The 16,416-nt window shown below is 36.2% G+C and overlaps 3 protein-coding genes across 5 annotated transcripts; 1 reads left to right on the top strand and 2 right to left on the bottom strand.

Moving 5' to 3' along the window:
• Positions 1-1,658: 1,658 nt before the first annotated feature.
• LOC125191321 (sec-independent protein translocase protein TATA, chloroplastic-like) lies at positions 1,659-4,349 on the bottom strand. The gene is made up of 2 exons (XM_048088848.2): positions 3,975-4,349; positions 1,659-1,902 (listed from the first exon to the last, which is right to left on the bottom strand). The coding sequence occupies exons 1-2, from the start codon at positions 4,269-4,271 to the stop codon at positions 1,795-1,797; spliced, it is 405 nt and encodes a 134-aa protein (XP_047944805.1). The 5' UTR covers positions 4,272-4,349; the 3' UTR covers positions 1,659-1,794.
• A 6,441-nt stretch (positions 4,350-10,790) lies between these two features.
• Positions 10,791-13,060, top strand: LOC125188814 (auxin-responsive protein IAA16-like). 2 transcript variants are annotated; one of them, XM_048085870.2, is made up of 5 exons: positions 10,791-11,091; positions 11,971-12,188; positions 12,429-12,555; positions 12,652-12,749; positions 12,883-13,060. In XM_048085870.2, exons 1-5 carry the CDS (start codon positions 10,901-10,903, stop codon positions 12,918-12,920), a joined length of 672 nt encoding a protein of 223 aa, XP_047941827.1. In that variant the 5' UTR covers positions 10,791-10,900; the 3' UTR covers positions 12,921-13,060. The 2 variants fall into 2 exon arrangements, with proteins under 2 accessions (XP_047941827.1, XP_047941828.1); XM_048085871.2 differs by having other exon boundaries at positions 10,792-11,091; positions 12,652-12,713.
• Positions 13,061-13,157: 97 nt separating this feature from the next.
• Positions 13,158-16,308, bottom strand: LOC125188813 (2-methoxy-6-polyprenyl-1,4-benzoquinol methylase, mitochondrial). Of its 2 annotated transcripts, none has more exons than XM_048085867.2 (8): positions 16,097-16,308; positions 15,803-15,929; positions 15,643-15,704; positions 14,750-14,908; positions 14,475-14,619; positions 14,261-14,332; positions 13,682-13,790; positions 13,158-13,477 (listed from the first exon to the last, which is right to left on the bottom strand). In XM_048085867.2, exons 1-8 carry the CDS (start codon positions 16,179-16,181, stop codon positions 13,376-13,378), a joined length of 861 nt encoding a protein of 286 aa, XP_047941824.1. In that variant the 5' UTR covers positions 16,182-16,308; the 3' UTR covers positions 13,158-13,375. The 2 variants fall into 2 exon arrangements, with proteins under 2 accessions (XP_047941824.1, XP_047941826.1); XM_048085869.2 differs by having other exon boundaries at positions 16,011-16,137.
• Between the last annotated feature and the right edge of the window lie 108 nt (positions 16,309-16,416).

Here is a 16,416-nt window from a genome sequence, read left to right as displayed (position 1 = left end):
TCAGTAGTATGCTTATGATCATATCTTAAAAGAGCGGAGGACGGCGTACCTGTTTGAGACGAACCGGAGGCGGAGCCATGGGCACTCGCACTTTGGAAGTTGAGTTGGGTTTGGCTAGCGCTATGCCCATATAGTTCGGGATGAATCGTCTGCATGTGACGGATGAGGGAGCCATATCCCCCGGACTTCTTGAATTTGTATTTTTTGGTGCAGTAGTTACAATATGCCATAAAAAATATCGGCACTTCATTAGCGGAAGAAACTATTGGGACCTTTTTGAAATGTTTCACAAATATATCAGATTTATATTTAGATTTTTCTCCGCGGCCGTCTTGTGAAGGGGTGGGGGGGCATTTCCTCATTTTCGTGGTCACCGTCACTGTCCTCATTATCATCGTTCGGATTAACATTAACGTCATCAATATCGTAATCATCGACCGAGATGTAATTATCAGCATCGGATTCGGCGCCAACCGCGCCATGACCACCCAATTGGGCTAGTGCAATGGCTGCAGCTGCACGACGATCTTCTTCCATCTACAAATAGTAGTATATGTACGAATTAGAATTTAGAAGATGAACATAGAAAAATCATGAACTCAAACTTATTAAGTTATGCATAAAAAAAATAATATGCAAACTATTTTATAACTTACTTGTAAGCGAACAGCCTCAGCATGGGAAACCTCTTCCAAAATTTCTCGACGAGTAGGTCGTCGTGATTTTTTCAGACAGGTAGATTGATCTTCGGCAATTCCTTTGCCCCGTCGATCACGGTCACCACCACCACGAGAAGAAGACATATTTTTTTTATAGTAATGTAGTTGAACAAGTTGTAACTAATATAAAGAGCAAATTATGAAAATTGATGAACAACTTAGGTAAACATGTAGAGAGCAAATTGAGAGAATGAGGTAGAGAATAGAGAATTGGAGATTGAGAGAGAAATCCTTGTTAACACAAGAATGGGGTGTGTAGAAGTGATGAAGAAGGGGGTATTTATAGATAAAAATGGGGAGAAATCTGATATTAAAAAAAAAAAAAAACCGTCGGTTTCTGACCGAAAACCGGCGGTTTCCGACACCTTTTCAGACCCTACGCTGCAACCCTAAACCCTACGCCTGAACCCTAGCCCCGAACCGTCGGGAACCGGCAGTTTTGTGTCAGAAACCGCCGGTTTTTTGACACAAACCGCCGGTTTTCCGACACAAACCGGCGGTTAACCGACCTTTTTCAGACCTACACCTGCAACCCTACGAACCTACCGGCGAACGGCTACATATTCCCGGTTAACCGCCGGTTCCAGTTACCTATTTTTTGAACCGTAACCGGCCCGTAATAACCGTGTAACCGGATTTCGAACCGGAACCGTCGTCCGGTTCCGGTTCCAGTTCCGAACCGCCGGTTCGGTCCGATTTGGTTTGGACACCTCTACCCTAGGGTTTATGCGATATTTGTATTGCTGATATTCCTAATTCACAACTAATTTTAAATTTGCCACCAAATTTAACATTTGAAGTAGATTAACCGTGAACATATCAATGTTTCTTTGCGAATTGTGAAAAATAAGCCTAATTTTCAAGGGCAATTGTTGTGCATTACTTTATTTCATCATCCAGGAAAGGGGAAAATGTAAAAGGGGCTGAATACTTGCAAAGTTAAATAAAATCCAACACGACTAAAAACCTTTATAATCTGTATCCAAAACATTACTATAGTTCATGTCAGAAAGGAAGCTGCTATAGCAAATTTCCACTACATCAAAACTGAACACCCCCCTTTTCTGCTGGAAACTTAAGCTTCTTGCTGCTGCCCTTCCTTGGCTATCTCGATATTCTCGCCGGAAGCTTCTGCTGAATCCTCGACATCCTTCCTTATTTCGGTCTCAAACTCCTTGGCCGCCTACAGTTCAAATGTGTCAACACCAAACTTGTAGTACTTCACCAATATTTATCATGATCGTGAGACATTGATTCTTAATCAAATAACTCTTGTCAAGGCTTCATGTAGTTAAGCAACACTTAGAGGGGTGAGCTTGAGAAGCACAAAAGAAAAGATATTGCGACAAAATCAGTATTACATCGAATGTTCATTAGCATTTCAGTTGGCTAGTATATGCAAGGACATGATTATAGGCCCTAGTATATTTTATAAGCAGACAACAAAGGATTACGTATCGTCCACCACAGATCAATTAAGCATGTATCCAAATAGGTAAGCAAGAAATATGTGATTGCTGTTTACTATTTATGCTGATTTTGGAACAAATCACCAGCAAATCACCAGAAAGACTTGAGAAACTAGCTGAAAATACTATAGATTTAAGAATTAACAAAAGTTATCTTGGCATATCTTTAGACTTAAACACAATAATTTCACTTCAGATTTACATATATGTACGAAATGATGATGCGTAGTTATTCCTTTCTGAGAGTATTACAGATACAGGAGGCAATATATAAGAGCTATAAATGCCAAATCAGATTCTTGTCGATATCTGTAAACAGTTTATCTGAATGCATTTGTAGAGAAGACAAACTTGTCTAAAATCTCTGCTCATGGCTTTTACAGCATAGCATATCACTAGTTGACTGGTCTATAAGGTTAGCTTTAAGCCCATGTCAAAGAATTAGGGATAGGTTTTGTTTTGTCATCAAACTTCTTCAGTTTTCCACAAAGCTGTACACTCAAAATACATTTTTTCATTGTATTACTACTCAAAACTATGATGGGACGTGCTTGCCACTTAAATATTCTTCTGGCCTTAAAACCACAATCAGTAGCCCATGGTCCAATCCACCAGTTGAGGTTCATTTCAGGCTTCAGCAAATAGAAAAAAGATAGTTCTGCTACCACACATGACTTAACCATTTAAACATTGGCTCTACGCAACTGTTTATTCCAAACATAGTAGGAACAGCTCGAAAAATATAAATTAGCTGCACATTTCCAATGATTGATGGATATGGTGAAGCAACATAAAAATGCTAGACTTTGGTGAAAGGAAAATTTTGGTATATATAATCCATCCTCTATATTCTAGCTCCAAGTTAGCCTTACGAGATGTTCCTTTCTTTTCATCACGAAAGAACAACATTGAATCTACTAATGACTTCCAGGCATCTTAAGATTAATTTGGGAAGGAAAAATTGACTGCTATATTATGCAAATAACAATCTGCACAATGTGACGAGATCATTTGATCATTCAAAAGAACGCACAAGCCTAAGTTACTATACCGAAAAGTTGGCGACCTATATTGATGTACTATAAAAGCTTTGGCACTTTGATAAGTTTTTTATGCAATCTAACATTCCTCCAAACTTGACATATCAGATGTCAAGTGCACTGATGTTTATCCAAGATCCTTAGCTGTTGACATAAATGAAGTAAAAATGCAGTACATCCAAATCAGCAACAACTTGAAAGAATTCACTTATTTAAGTTAAAATGTGTCATTTATTCACGCCATTTATTTGTTTTACCTCTTTGTAGCTAAAAGAACTGTACATTAACACACAGGCCTTTCAGCAAGATATAAGCAAACTCCAAAATCAGATAGAGCATATCTACTTTAGCCTTGATCTTGATTTCAAAGAATGATGGATGCAATTTGGTTCGATATTCATGAGTGTTGACTGGAATCTCTTAAGTAAAACAAAATTTAAGATGGCTTCCCTTTCGACTAATACTACTAATAATGCTAATGATACCAAGGTTTAATCCTTAAGAAACGCATAAACATATACTCCATCAAACAAGCGTGAACACAAATTATTGTAGCAGTAATATCCAAATCACTGACATATGATTCAGCTATTGCTCACATATAAGGATCACATTTTTTTTTAATTTCTCATTGATTTAGTTTATTTTTCTGGGAAATATTGATTCTTAGTGTAGAGTTCAACTACCCCATCTTCAAGAATCAGCTATCGGAAATAATAACAAGACATGAATCGAAAAGGTAAGACCTGCTGAAAGCTCTTGACAGTCTTGCCAATGCTGCGGCCCACTTCGGGAAGAGCTTTGGGGCCGAAAACGAGGGCGGAGACGCCGACAATCACGACGATCTCAGGCACTCCAAGGCCGAATATGCAGTTACAGGAGAATCCCCGTTTCTGAGCTCTCCTGGGCCGATCCACAGCGAGAGCGCGGTTTTTGAGACTGGAGCTGAAGAATAGTGAAGCGGAGGAGGAGAGAGAGGTGAGTTTTGTGGATGGGTTTGAGGTGAGTGGCACTGCTAAGGTGGAAGATGATGCGGCGGCCATTGGAGGAAGAGAGCTTAATTTGGCTCGTGTTTTGTGTGTTTTTGGGAAAAGGCTATCTAGACTTCATGGCGGAACTAATAGTCAAACAAGAATTGGATTTTTCATCTTTTTAAATTATGAATTTAAGTCATTACAAATTCCAATGGATTATCGATTGCAGAACCTGTCGATACAAGCCGAATTTAATAGCTTTGTTGTAAGATAAATGTTGGAATTATGTGTAAACCGTAATTATCGTAACAAAGAATTGAAAATATTGAAATGTATAAATTTTCATATAAGTACTATAAATATACCGACTAATATAACATTCTAATATACCGAGAAATATTATAATATAACATAATAATATTTTCAGGATAAAGATAATTGAAAGTTGAAATAGTATGGTATAACAATATTTTGGAAAAGCTCCATACCGAAACATAGATATATCGTGATGGTATAACAAAAAATTCAATAAAAATAACAATATGATATTTTTGATTGCATACTGTGTGATATTTTCAATAAGATATACAGTACATTCTCACTCTAATCGTGCATGATCAATGTAATTTGATTGGATCGTATGAATGACAAAAGTTTTAATATTATTAAGTTAAACGGTATTGAATCCGTCTATTTTTTAAGTCTATTTTTTAAGTAAATGATTGTAGCATATTAACTACTCCTATCTTGAAATTGATTCGTGATAAGTAAGAAATACTAGTACTTGATTAATATATGTATTTTATGAAGTTATGAGATTCATTAATATGTTATGAAAGATTCATTAATATGTTAATTAATACTAATATAATAAATGAGTTCAATAATAAAGTACGTAATTGTAAGATGTGTTTTTCAAAAAGTAGTTAGTGCTTAGACGATTACATAATAGCACTCTCAATCCTCTCCCTAAAAACTCTCTTATTTCTCCCTAACTCCTGCCACATCAGTGCCACATCATCATCAAAATTTATCCACAGTTTTTAGCCAACTTTTAGCCAACTGCTCCAATGGTTTTTCCCTTATTTCTCCCTAACTCAACATTTCATTTTTACATCATCATTTTTAATATTATTTAATTTTCCCTACAAATGTGTTTAATAAATAGATTTATAAATGAACAATTCGTCGTTGTATTAATCATTGGAAAATATAATACAACGAGAAAAAAAAAACTACAAATAAAAAACCATAAAAAACAAGGATTTAAAAAACTAAGAGGGAGGAGCGTCCGGCGAGAGGTCCATCTTGATCTTCATATTTTGGATGGTCGACCAGAGGGACTGCTTCTCTTCTGGGGTTCCGCCGCCGGTGAAGTACAGCGTGTACAACTGCGCCAGAGTGGCGGCATTGGAAGAGAACGTGGCTTGTTGTAAGAACGGGGATTCCGACTGGGCATCTGATGATGTGCCCTTCCCCTTCCGCCTCCCCTTCGCCTTCTTCGCTCCTACAGGGCGCTCGTGCGGACCATCCTCAGACAAGTCGATGGGGATCGCGCTGCCCTCACTCTCCGCACCGCTAAGTCGCGAGCGCACCGATTTCCCGTGCAGCGCGCTGTGCATCTCCGTCCGGAATTTAGGGAGATCCTTCAGCCTATCATAGATTTTCCAATACTTGAAGCCCTTCGACAAGAACTGGCCACTATACATCCGGATGGCCTCATCTCGGACCATGTGCTCGTTCTGGCCACTCGTCATGTTCGTCATCAAGTTAGAATATATACCGTTGAAATGGGCGCAGTCCCTCATGAGGCGCTCCCAATGCCGGCGGATCGCCTCACTGCCATGGTCCTTCATCGAGGCAGTCTTGTTGGTCGTGTACTTCTCCGTAACCTGCGCCCAAAAAAAAAAAAAAAATTATCGCCGAACATCGCCGAATCGCGCCCACAGTGGGCGGCGATGGTTCGGCGATGTTTCGGCGATGGATCGCCGGTTGGCGTTAATTCGGGAGGAATAACGCCGAGAATTCGCCGAAATCGTCCCATTGGCCGGCGAAAGAGTTTAACGCCGAGCCCATTGGGAGTGCTCTAACTACACGTTTATAATATGCTGTTATTTCAGCTGGGTATCTATCTACATATAAAATGAAGGAATATATTTTAGCCTGCCAAGCTGGAAAAAAGCGGTATTCTTTTGTAATGGACTGACCAAAGCCTAGCAATTTTTTCAGAGGTAAACTCATTTTGTGCATACTGATATTATTGCTTACTATTAGGACACCTATTAGTGCAGTTTTATTAATATCTCTAGTGCACAAACTGCTCTATTGGACAATAAGTGTTGAAAAATGGAATTGAAATGGCGAGATATAAATACTAAAATTAAGTGTTGAACAATGGAATTGAAATGGGGAGATGTACATACTAAAATTAAAGAACGAGAATGGCTTTAGGAATAGTAGTATATTGTATTGCCTTGATGATTTTATTGAATGATATGAGACCCTCTTTATAGGGATTACAAAGTAAGTAAACGTGGTAGAATTTGTGCTCCAAGTATTCTTGGGTACATATTATGATTTGACGCTATTATCTTTTCCTTTACTGACAGTAAGGAGTTCTTAGATTATTCTATTTCAACCCATACTTGCTTTTGACGTATGCTCTAGACTAGACCTGCCCAAGGTTAATTTACCGAACCGGCGGTTAAAACCGAAACCGTAACCGTCGATTTTTTTAACCGTGGTCCGGTCAGGTTCAAAAAATTTTGCACCGAAACCGTGCCAGAACTGTCGGTTCCGGACGGTTTCAAACAGGAACCGCGAAAAACCACCGGAAAACCATGAAATCAAGCCGGAACAACAAAAACCGCAACAAAATCGGCGGTTCGGAACCGTGAAAAACCGCCGGAAAGCCGTTGGTTCCGAACCGAAACCGAAACCGGTGGTTTTGAAACCGGAACCGTAACCGCAAAACACCCTCGCGGTTCGGTTCCGGTTCAACAATTTCCAAAACCGGAACCGGTGATTCCGGAACCGTGGGCACCTCTACTCTAGATTTGGGATACTAAAGTAGTTAAGTTAATTTGCTCAGTCTACAATTCTAAACCGGGATTGTTATGAATTTCGCTTTGGAAAATGTTTAATTGTCTGGAGATTCTTTCTAGTAGTTGCTGGTATAAATAAATAGTCCTACTACCTAATGTTTCTTGAGCAGATGATGGATGATGAGGTAGAGACGAATGGAATCATGTCACTGAGGAAGCTCTGCAAGTGCGAGATGAAGACACGGACACCCGATGAGCCATGAGCTAAGTGTGGGACTGAATATTTTGCGAGCAGATCATGATCATGACTAGATATATACTACATCCGTTCCATAGTAACAGAGGCGTTTCATTTTGCTCACTCATTTTGAAAAAATAATTATAAATAGTTAAAGTGGAGAAAAAGTAAAATAAGAGAGAGAATATTGTAGATAAGACTCTTCTCTATATTATTCTCTCTTACTTTACTCTCTCTCCACTTTAACTATTTAATATCATTTTTTTAAAATGAGTGAAAAAAATGAAATGCATTATGGAACGGAGGGAGTATAATTCATTGCCGCCTATTTGCCGGAGATGTCACATGCGGCGACATCGCAAATTTTCTTTTTTATATACTATTATAACTTATACATATGTGCGCCTGTTTGAAACAAATACCTGATTTTTTATTCTTTCATTATCTATATACTCCATGTCTATACAAATTTAGTCACTGAACTTGCCACTCATTTTAATTTATAGTACTAAGTTCACGTGATTTATTTCCTTTATTATCTATATAGTACTACATATTATCAGAACATATACAAGATCATTAAATAAAGAAAAAATTTAACTCGAAACACTGAATAATTCAATTTTATTGAATTAAAAGTTATAGGAGACCATAGAATCGTGCTATAAAATTTACAATCATCATTATATAATTTTTTTTATAGCATGGTTAAATTTTTGCTCATTATTATCCGTGTTTAAAAAATTTTATTCGACTCATAATTTAATGGATTAGTCATATTTCCTTTTCTTGTTTTTACCGTTAATTTAATAAGCTTGGAATTAAAGCTTCAGTTTACAGACCAAACGAACAAATATAAAGTGTTCATGCACCTCAGACACCTCGAACCGCAAGGCTTACAACTTACCGATAAAAACATGTTGCCGAAATTCAGCACATGGTTGATAAATGACAGAGATGACAGAGCTTCAAGGTTGGAGTTGGTTAGTGAAGTGGTTAACTGTGCAGCAGTGCAGCAGATTAGAGATGCTGTTTAGACCAACTTAAAGTTCAGAGTAAAGCAACACAATTTTAGTTTTTGAAGTTAGTTTTATTCTTAGTGAGTTGGTGTGTAAAACACATTGTGATTTGTGAGGTTTTCGTCTTACTTTGATTGCATTTTCAAGTGTAGAATATTGAATCAGATTGTGATTCAATCCAGTGTGTAGTGCTCATTGTTGAGCTTGATTGTTTGTAACCATTTGTAATTGCGAGTAAGAAGGATCGGGTGTTTTCTTTCTTGTGGATGTAGGTCTTGGAACCGAACCACGTAATTCATTTGTTCCAAACTTATCATTATTCTTGTTTAAGTTCTCTGATTCTCAATTCAATTTTACATTCTCATTGTTGTTCATCTAAATTTCATTCTTATCTCAACTTTCACAGAACTTAAATAATTAAATATAATAGCTAATTAAAATTAACTAAAGGAGTAATAAATAAAGCAATAGATCGGAGCGTTCAAACCAACTCATATTTGTAAACATTTATCTAAAAAATACAACTAGTATGGATAAGAACCAATGTTTGCTAATAAATGAGATAAAGAATGAGATGACAAATTTGCAGTGTTGTGTGAGCTGTGTTGGGCCAATATGTTAATTCATACATTTTGTTGGGGTTGAATCAAGCATACACATCACATGATAATGGCGATGTCCTTTTCCACTTGTGTGTGTGTGGGTGCTCTGCTTTTTCTCTGAATTCATTTTCTCCTCATTTTTCCTTCAATAATATGATTTCGCTGTTGTTCTACAGAAAAATACTTATCAACTTTATGCTTTCTAAAATTTGTAACTAGTTCAATTATGACTTTATGAGTGTGATCGCAATGGGAGCGGCTGCGCCGTAATTCTTTTTTTAAAAAATACATTTAGTTTATAGTAGTAGTATGTTTTTCATAGATTTTATTTTACTGTGATTTTGCAAACTGTACCCACTAAATAATTGAGTTATTCTTTTTGATTGATATGGTCTTTTTTTAACTTTAAAATCTTGTTTTTTTTCAAAACAAGGGTTGTTAATTGAAGTGTTGTTATTTCAGGTAAATCACAATTAAGGCTATACTGAGTATGATTTAGACCAAATTCCAATTATAATGGCTAATTTAGTTAGTCTTTTTGATTGATATGGTTTATTAACTTTAAAATCTTGTTTCTTTTCAAAACAAGGGTTGTTATTTCAGGTGAATAACAATCAAGGCTATATGATTTAGACCAAATTCCAATTATATTGGCGTTTTAAAACCATGACATATACCAAACTTACCGATTTGCTAATCTTTCAAAAAAAAGAAGTTGTTGGAGGTCGAACTCTGAGTGTATAAATTAGACTTAATGAGCAAGGGTGGACTCAGGTAATGAGCATTTCATTCTTGGCACATGAATAGTTATGACAAATTTTACTGGAGCAACAACATATTAACAACAACGATCTAGTGTGATGGAGCTGTATATTTTTGTGAACCATTTCAAAAGTAGCTCATTACATTTATTATGAGGCCCGCTCTTTATTCGAGCCTATCTATACACCCACTTACTTGAGACTCCATCGATTGTTGCTACATGTTGCTCCACTCAAATTGCGAGTTTTAACCATTGACTCGGATGAGCGGTTACCAAATGGGTATTGTAGCAACTGTGGTTATAGTGATCTGTGCGATCTTAAAGTTTTCATGTGGTTCTTGAATTGTAACCGTTTTTTTTCATTATATAAAAATAAAACAATTGTTAGAAAAATATTATCTTGGCAGAAAATAAAACTGTATACAAAATGTAGTGACATAAATATTGAAACATAGAAGAATATTAATGCTCCAACACATTATATTATACTACGACTAAAATCAAAACATTTTATATACTAGAAAGCCGACCTAACACACGCCTGTTGCTTAATTGTCAGCACATTGGCCGAAAACAACTGAAAATATGTTGGACCTATAATTTAATACTACAAAAATGTATAAATAAATAGAGATCGTAACCAATAGTATGAAAAAGAAAAGAATCTTTGCAAGTTGGCAACTTTATAGTATTTGTATAAACAAAAGCAGGATTATCTGTCTGTTGATAAAATACCAACTCCTCCATATCTCCTCTGGTCTGTTGGATTCAATACAATTATGGTTCAATTTTCGTCATTAATGACGTCATTATTTCTCCGACAATGCCCTCCAATCACATCCCTCCACGCGGCCACATCTTATCCCTCCAAATTATGTTAATGAAATAAAAGCACTAAATAATTACCCCATATTTCTTATATCCACCACTTCTTCCATAATATTCATTTCATCAAACAAAGAAAGCTAGAGTTGTACAAGTAGAGTAAAGTTTGTATTATAACATCAGCATCTGCTAGAGAAGTTTGCACTAATGGGGACGAAGCATCACGAGAATCGGCTCGAGTACGAGGAGACTGAGCTGAGGCTAGGGCTACCCGGTGGTTGTTTGAAGAGAGAGTTTTCTCAAACTATAGATTTGAAGCTCAATTTGAATGCATCCATGGCTTCTTCATCATCTCCTCATCACCAACAGGAAAAGATCACTGCAAAGCCACCTGCTAAGTAAGTTAATTGGTTGCTCTCATTTTTCATTTTTTCTGTTTTTTTTTTTTTTGGTTTGATATTCCTCTTTTTCTCAGTTTAATCATTACTACATTATGCGCATAGTGATTGACATATTATACATATGTTCGACTTTTGCAATTGATGTTGATCTTGGCTACTTGATGCCACTTGAATTGATAAAAAAGCATTTCGAAATTCGAGTCTCATGATAAAAAAAATTGTTAGTTACATGTATAAAAGAAATATTGTTATATCTGTAATTATTCTTATTTAATTTAATTTTTGTGGATGATTTAGTAATTTACATACAACACATTTTAGCTGTTATCTGTTTAAATTATGACATAAATTGTTAGTTTTTGTGTAGTGCACACATGCAAATATTGTCGTAAAAGAGGTATAGTTTAAATGGAAGAAAGAAAGTGAAAATATAGAATCGAATCAGTCAAAAATTTCCATCATAAAAATAGTAGTCCATAACTTAAGCTATTGTGTTATTCAAATAATAGAGAAATAAAATAATGAGGGAAATTCAAAAGATGTGGGTTTGATTAAAGTGGGACACGTGAATGTGGGAAGATAATAGGCGAGGACATGTTTGGTTGTCTGTCAAACTCCAATAACCAAACAAAACATTTGGAATCTTTCTTTATTTCCTTTGGCCCAATATTTGAATGAAAGCGACAACCATTTTCGACACAACATGCACCCAATTTTATGTGCGCTTTTATTTGAACTCTATTCTATACTTTCTTGTTTTATACTACTGTTAATTACGAAATAATATATTGGTTGTTAGGAAAATATGATAGCGATATTTTTTGGTAGTGTTGGAATTTAAATAGATGGACTAATTAAGTTGGTTTGAATATTTAGGGCCCAAGTAGTTGGTTGGCCACCAGTTAGATCCTTCAGAAAGAACACCCTTGCAGTCCAAAAGGACGGTAGCGGCGGCGAAAGTGGCGCTGCGGCCGCGTTTATCAAAGTCAGCCTAGATGGGGCACCGTACCTCCGGAAAGTGGACTTGAAAATGTACAATAGCTACCAACAACTTTCTGAAGCTCTCGGAAAAATGTTCACCTCCTCTACAATCGGTAATTATTAACTATATGAATTTTGATTCAAAATTGGTAAAGTAAATAAAAGACGGAGAAAAAAAGTGATAGAGGCTATTGGTACAGTCTAAAATGAAAAAAATGTGGAGTAACTAATTTTTTTTTTTAAATGGAGGTAGTAACTTTTTAAAAATGAACATTATAATCATAGTAATATCATTATAATAGTAAGATGCATCGATCTATATTATATTCAAATAATTTATTTGAATGATGCAGGCGATTGTGGGGTGAAGGAGTTGATGTGTGAGAGCAAATTGATTGACCTTTTGAATGGGTCTGACTATGTGCCTACTTATCAAGATAAAGATGGAGACTGGATGCTTGTTGGAGATGTTCCATGGGGGTATTTTTCAACTCAAACTTCCAATAAATTTCATTATCTTGCATTTATTTTTTATATTATTAATATTTATGTGTTACCTCTTTTTTTTAAAACCAGGATGTTCGTTGATTCATGCAAACGTCTCAGGATAATGAAGAGTTCGGAGGCCATTGGACTTGGTATTGTTCGATTCGATTGTCCGTTTACACAAAAAAGTAAAGAAGTTTAAGGAGTGTTATCTTTTTTTAACTAATGTTAATAAGCACAAACTAGATCTAGGCAAGTTTAATAACATTTCTCCTTTTTTCTTCTTAATATAATGATAGTGTTTTTTTATCTTAATTGCAGCACCCAGAGCAGTGGAGAAGTGCAAGAACAGAGCATGAAAAGGCTTCTGCTTATATTTCCATTTGTGTAATTTTGTTGTGAGTGAGTATATAAATAGTGGATAATGTTCAGCAGTTAAAATGTACTACTACTCAGTTATAAGGTTGTCATTATTAATATTACTATCATCTTAGTTTGATTCGTGAAACTCGTTGACGATATGATTAGCATAACACCGAATCAGCAACTCACTTTCAAAGATAGTTCCTCCACTACCTCAACTCAACAAGATCATATCAATCAAAAAAAGGCAATTATTATAGATTTCATATTTATTGGTATTGTTTAACCATTTGAAACACAAGTCGTTTCTGAACTAGGTTTAAGACTTTCCTCTCTACATTCACAGTCCCGCTTTAGTTTCTACACAACATTCGCGAGCTATTCTATTTCATCCGACGGCCAAAACAGGAGTAATCAACACCATACACATCATACAGAAAATGCACAAATCCTAAAACTTGAGCCCTGAATGAATGGCAACGACGCCTCCCACAAGGTTTTCATACTCAACCTTCTGAAAACCAGCTTCTGCAATCATCGTCGCAAATTTCTCCTGCAGTTGCAAACAATAACATGAATACACCACATCAGGTAATGTTCCGGCAATTATCAAACAGGAAAGGATTGATGATCATACAAAAAGTATCATGAGCTTGATGTGTTCTACTTATCATCAATGAGACCAAATTTATGGATCTAGAATAAGAAAGTGGATCTGAAGATATTCGGCAGGTTTTATGAATCAGTGAAAGTGTACCTGTTTGGGGAAGCGGCGGATACTCTCTACCAGATACTGATAAGATTCACGATCACCTGCAACCAGCTCTCCTACTTTCGGGATGACTGAAAATGAGTAATAATCATACCTGAAAGATAAACATTAATCGGTAAGTATCAGAGGATATATATCGGGGAGCCAGAAACTTGCCTAAGCTGTAGAACAGTGAATCTATAACTAAAATGCATTGATTTTAGATATGTAAGAAAGAGTCATCTAATTCAGTTTCTTTGACCAATAAATTCACCATAAGACTAGTGATTAGCAAAAAGAAATGCCATACAGAGGACAATAATACATTGCATGCTGTAACAAAAACAATGTCAAGATAAAATCCCTTTGAGCCATCTATTACTTACAGAAGCATGTACCGTCAAAAGGAATGCACTAATCAAAAGACAGCAACAAGAGTTTGATATAACTGGGTATGAGAGATGAGAGTTTGGCTCCACATACAAAAGTAATTATGTGGTAATGATAATGACACTGACAATGCTACATAACATATGCACAGTATGAGCAGAATAGAGGTTGTATTAGTATATTGGTAACGCTTACAAATCTTTGAAAATTGGAAGTTCCACATGGCTGAGTTCTAGACAAAGAAATCTCCCTCCTGGTTTAAGCACCCTTTGACATACAATAAGCACAAGTTAGAATATCCAAACTAGCATCTAAATGAACAAAAATAAAGGAACTTAGGAACTCAAGAAAAAAGGAACTCAAAATAGAGAAAAAAGAGGGGGGGGGGGACTGAAAATCAGAGGGTAACCTGTAAGCTTCTGCGAGAGCTTTTTCTATATGTGTTACATTCCTTATTCCAAATGCAATTGTATAACCATCCATTGAAGCATCACTAAATGTTAATTTTTCCGCATCTCCTTCAACCCAAATGAGAGATTTACTGTCTCCCAACCCTGACAGTGATACAGGGAACACTCCATTAAGAAACTGAATCAGACTTGATATATACAGAAACATTATGTTAGCGATATGAGATTTCATTTTGCATAAGTGGCATACAGAAAATAAAAAGTATTGCCTTACCTCTCTCCTGGGCCCTCTTTCTGCCAACACGTAACATGTTGGGGTTAATATCACAGACAAAAATTTGCGTTTCTTCAAGTAGATTATCATCATGAATATCTCCTACAGCTCTGCGTGCAACACCATGGATACTGTCTAAGATTCTGAAAGCAACATCCCCTGTAAAATTAGAGAGTCTCCTTACCCAAGCAGCTAATATGACACCAAACAGGTCTAACTATCAAAAGAATAAAATGTCATGAAACAATCTTCCACTTCATTAAAATGAAAACAGAAACGAAAGCGAGAAAGCATATCAATTCAAACGGTGAAGAGATTTTTAGTAGATAAGTGGCATTGACTATAGATATGACTAGCTCCAAATTTTACGCAACATGAACAAAATGGCTCCAAATTCTGCATGGGTATCCCCTTGCTCTGAGTGCACTGCAAACATGATCTACATAAACATATATGCACATATTGATAGGTATTTGTTCTGCTTCTTTATACAGCTTATCCATACGAACGAAAACTTCATTATCAAAAAATCTAACATCTAGCGATCGGAATCAGGGGTTCTTGCTTGTTATAGTCCCTTTATAGTGCCTCGAAGAAACCAGAACAGACAATAAAAACTTTTTTAACGTATGAATGTGCAAGATTTGGCAGAAAAATCTGTCAATCAGGATGGCACTATTATGTGATTTTCAAGATTAGATTCTGACATGATAGGAAAGTGGAAATGCAAATGAACGATCGTATTAACAATAACAGTGTGATGTATTTTTTGAGAATGCATATGCATCAAATATTTTTTTAGCTTCATAGTGTTGGCACAAACATGTTTGAATGGAATTTCATAAAGTGGACTCTTTATACTCATCAAACTTATCTCCATACTTATAAATCACCTGTTCCACCAGCCACATCAAGATGCTTCATTCCCGGGAATGGATTCAACTTGGAAACCAACCTACAAAGTAAGCACATTAAAGTAAGAAATACTACTACATATGAAGATCAGCTCATGATCCAATAATCAAATCAAGAAATACATCAGCCACAGCCAACCTTTCTTTCCACAATCTATGCAGCCCACCACTCATTAAATCATTCATGACATCATAACTCGATGCTACACTTGTGAAAACATTGCCGACCATCTGACTCTTGTCCTCCTCCCTAACTTCCTTGAAACCTAAAGCAAAAGTGGAAAAGCAGACTCAAAAATATTATACAGTATTACACATAGCTGCATGTTTTACCAGATTATACTCACATCGCGATGGAACACCACAACAATCTCTAAATCACACTAATATTTGGCAAAAGGGGGTAAAAAGTAAAGGGGAAATGAAGGCTGACCAAAACTAGTAGCATGAGAGTGCAAATGCGAGCAAAAACGCGAATGATTCCTCCTCAAACCCCGGTAAATCGATCGCATTGACATAACTACAGTGATAAGCGGCGATTGCTCAATTGAATTCCAAAATGTTTGGTATTTCTTCAGCAAATTTTACTTCTCGTTGTTGGGTATAGAGAAATGGGCTCAACCCAGCCCATTTGCATAGCGGGCTGAGCATACTAAACTTTTGTTTATTTTCATTTTTATTTTCGGTAATTACCTAGCATGTTTAAGGGATTTAACTGTATGTATTAGTACAAAATTAATACTCTCTACACGA

Source organism: Salvia hispanica, chromosome 5 (assembly GCF_029641045.1).
Source record: "Salvia hispanica isolate PSC_SH4W2 chromosome 5, Shi_PSC_v1, whole genome shotgun sequence".
Lineage (NCBI taxonomy): Eukaryota > Viridiplantae > Streptophyta > Magnoliopsida > Lamiales > Lamiaceae > Salvia > Salvia hispanica.
This window is presented reverse-complemented; position numbering and strand designations above follow the sequence as displayed.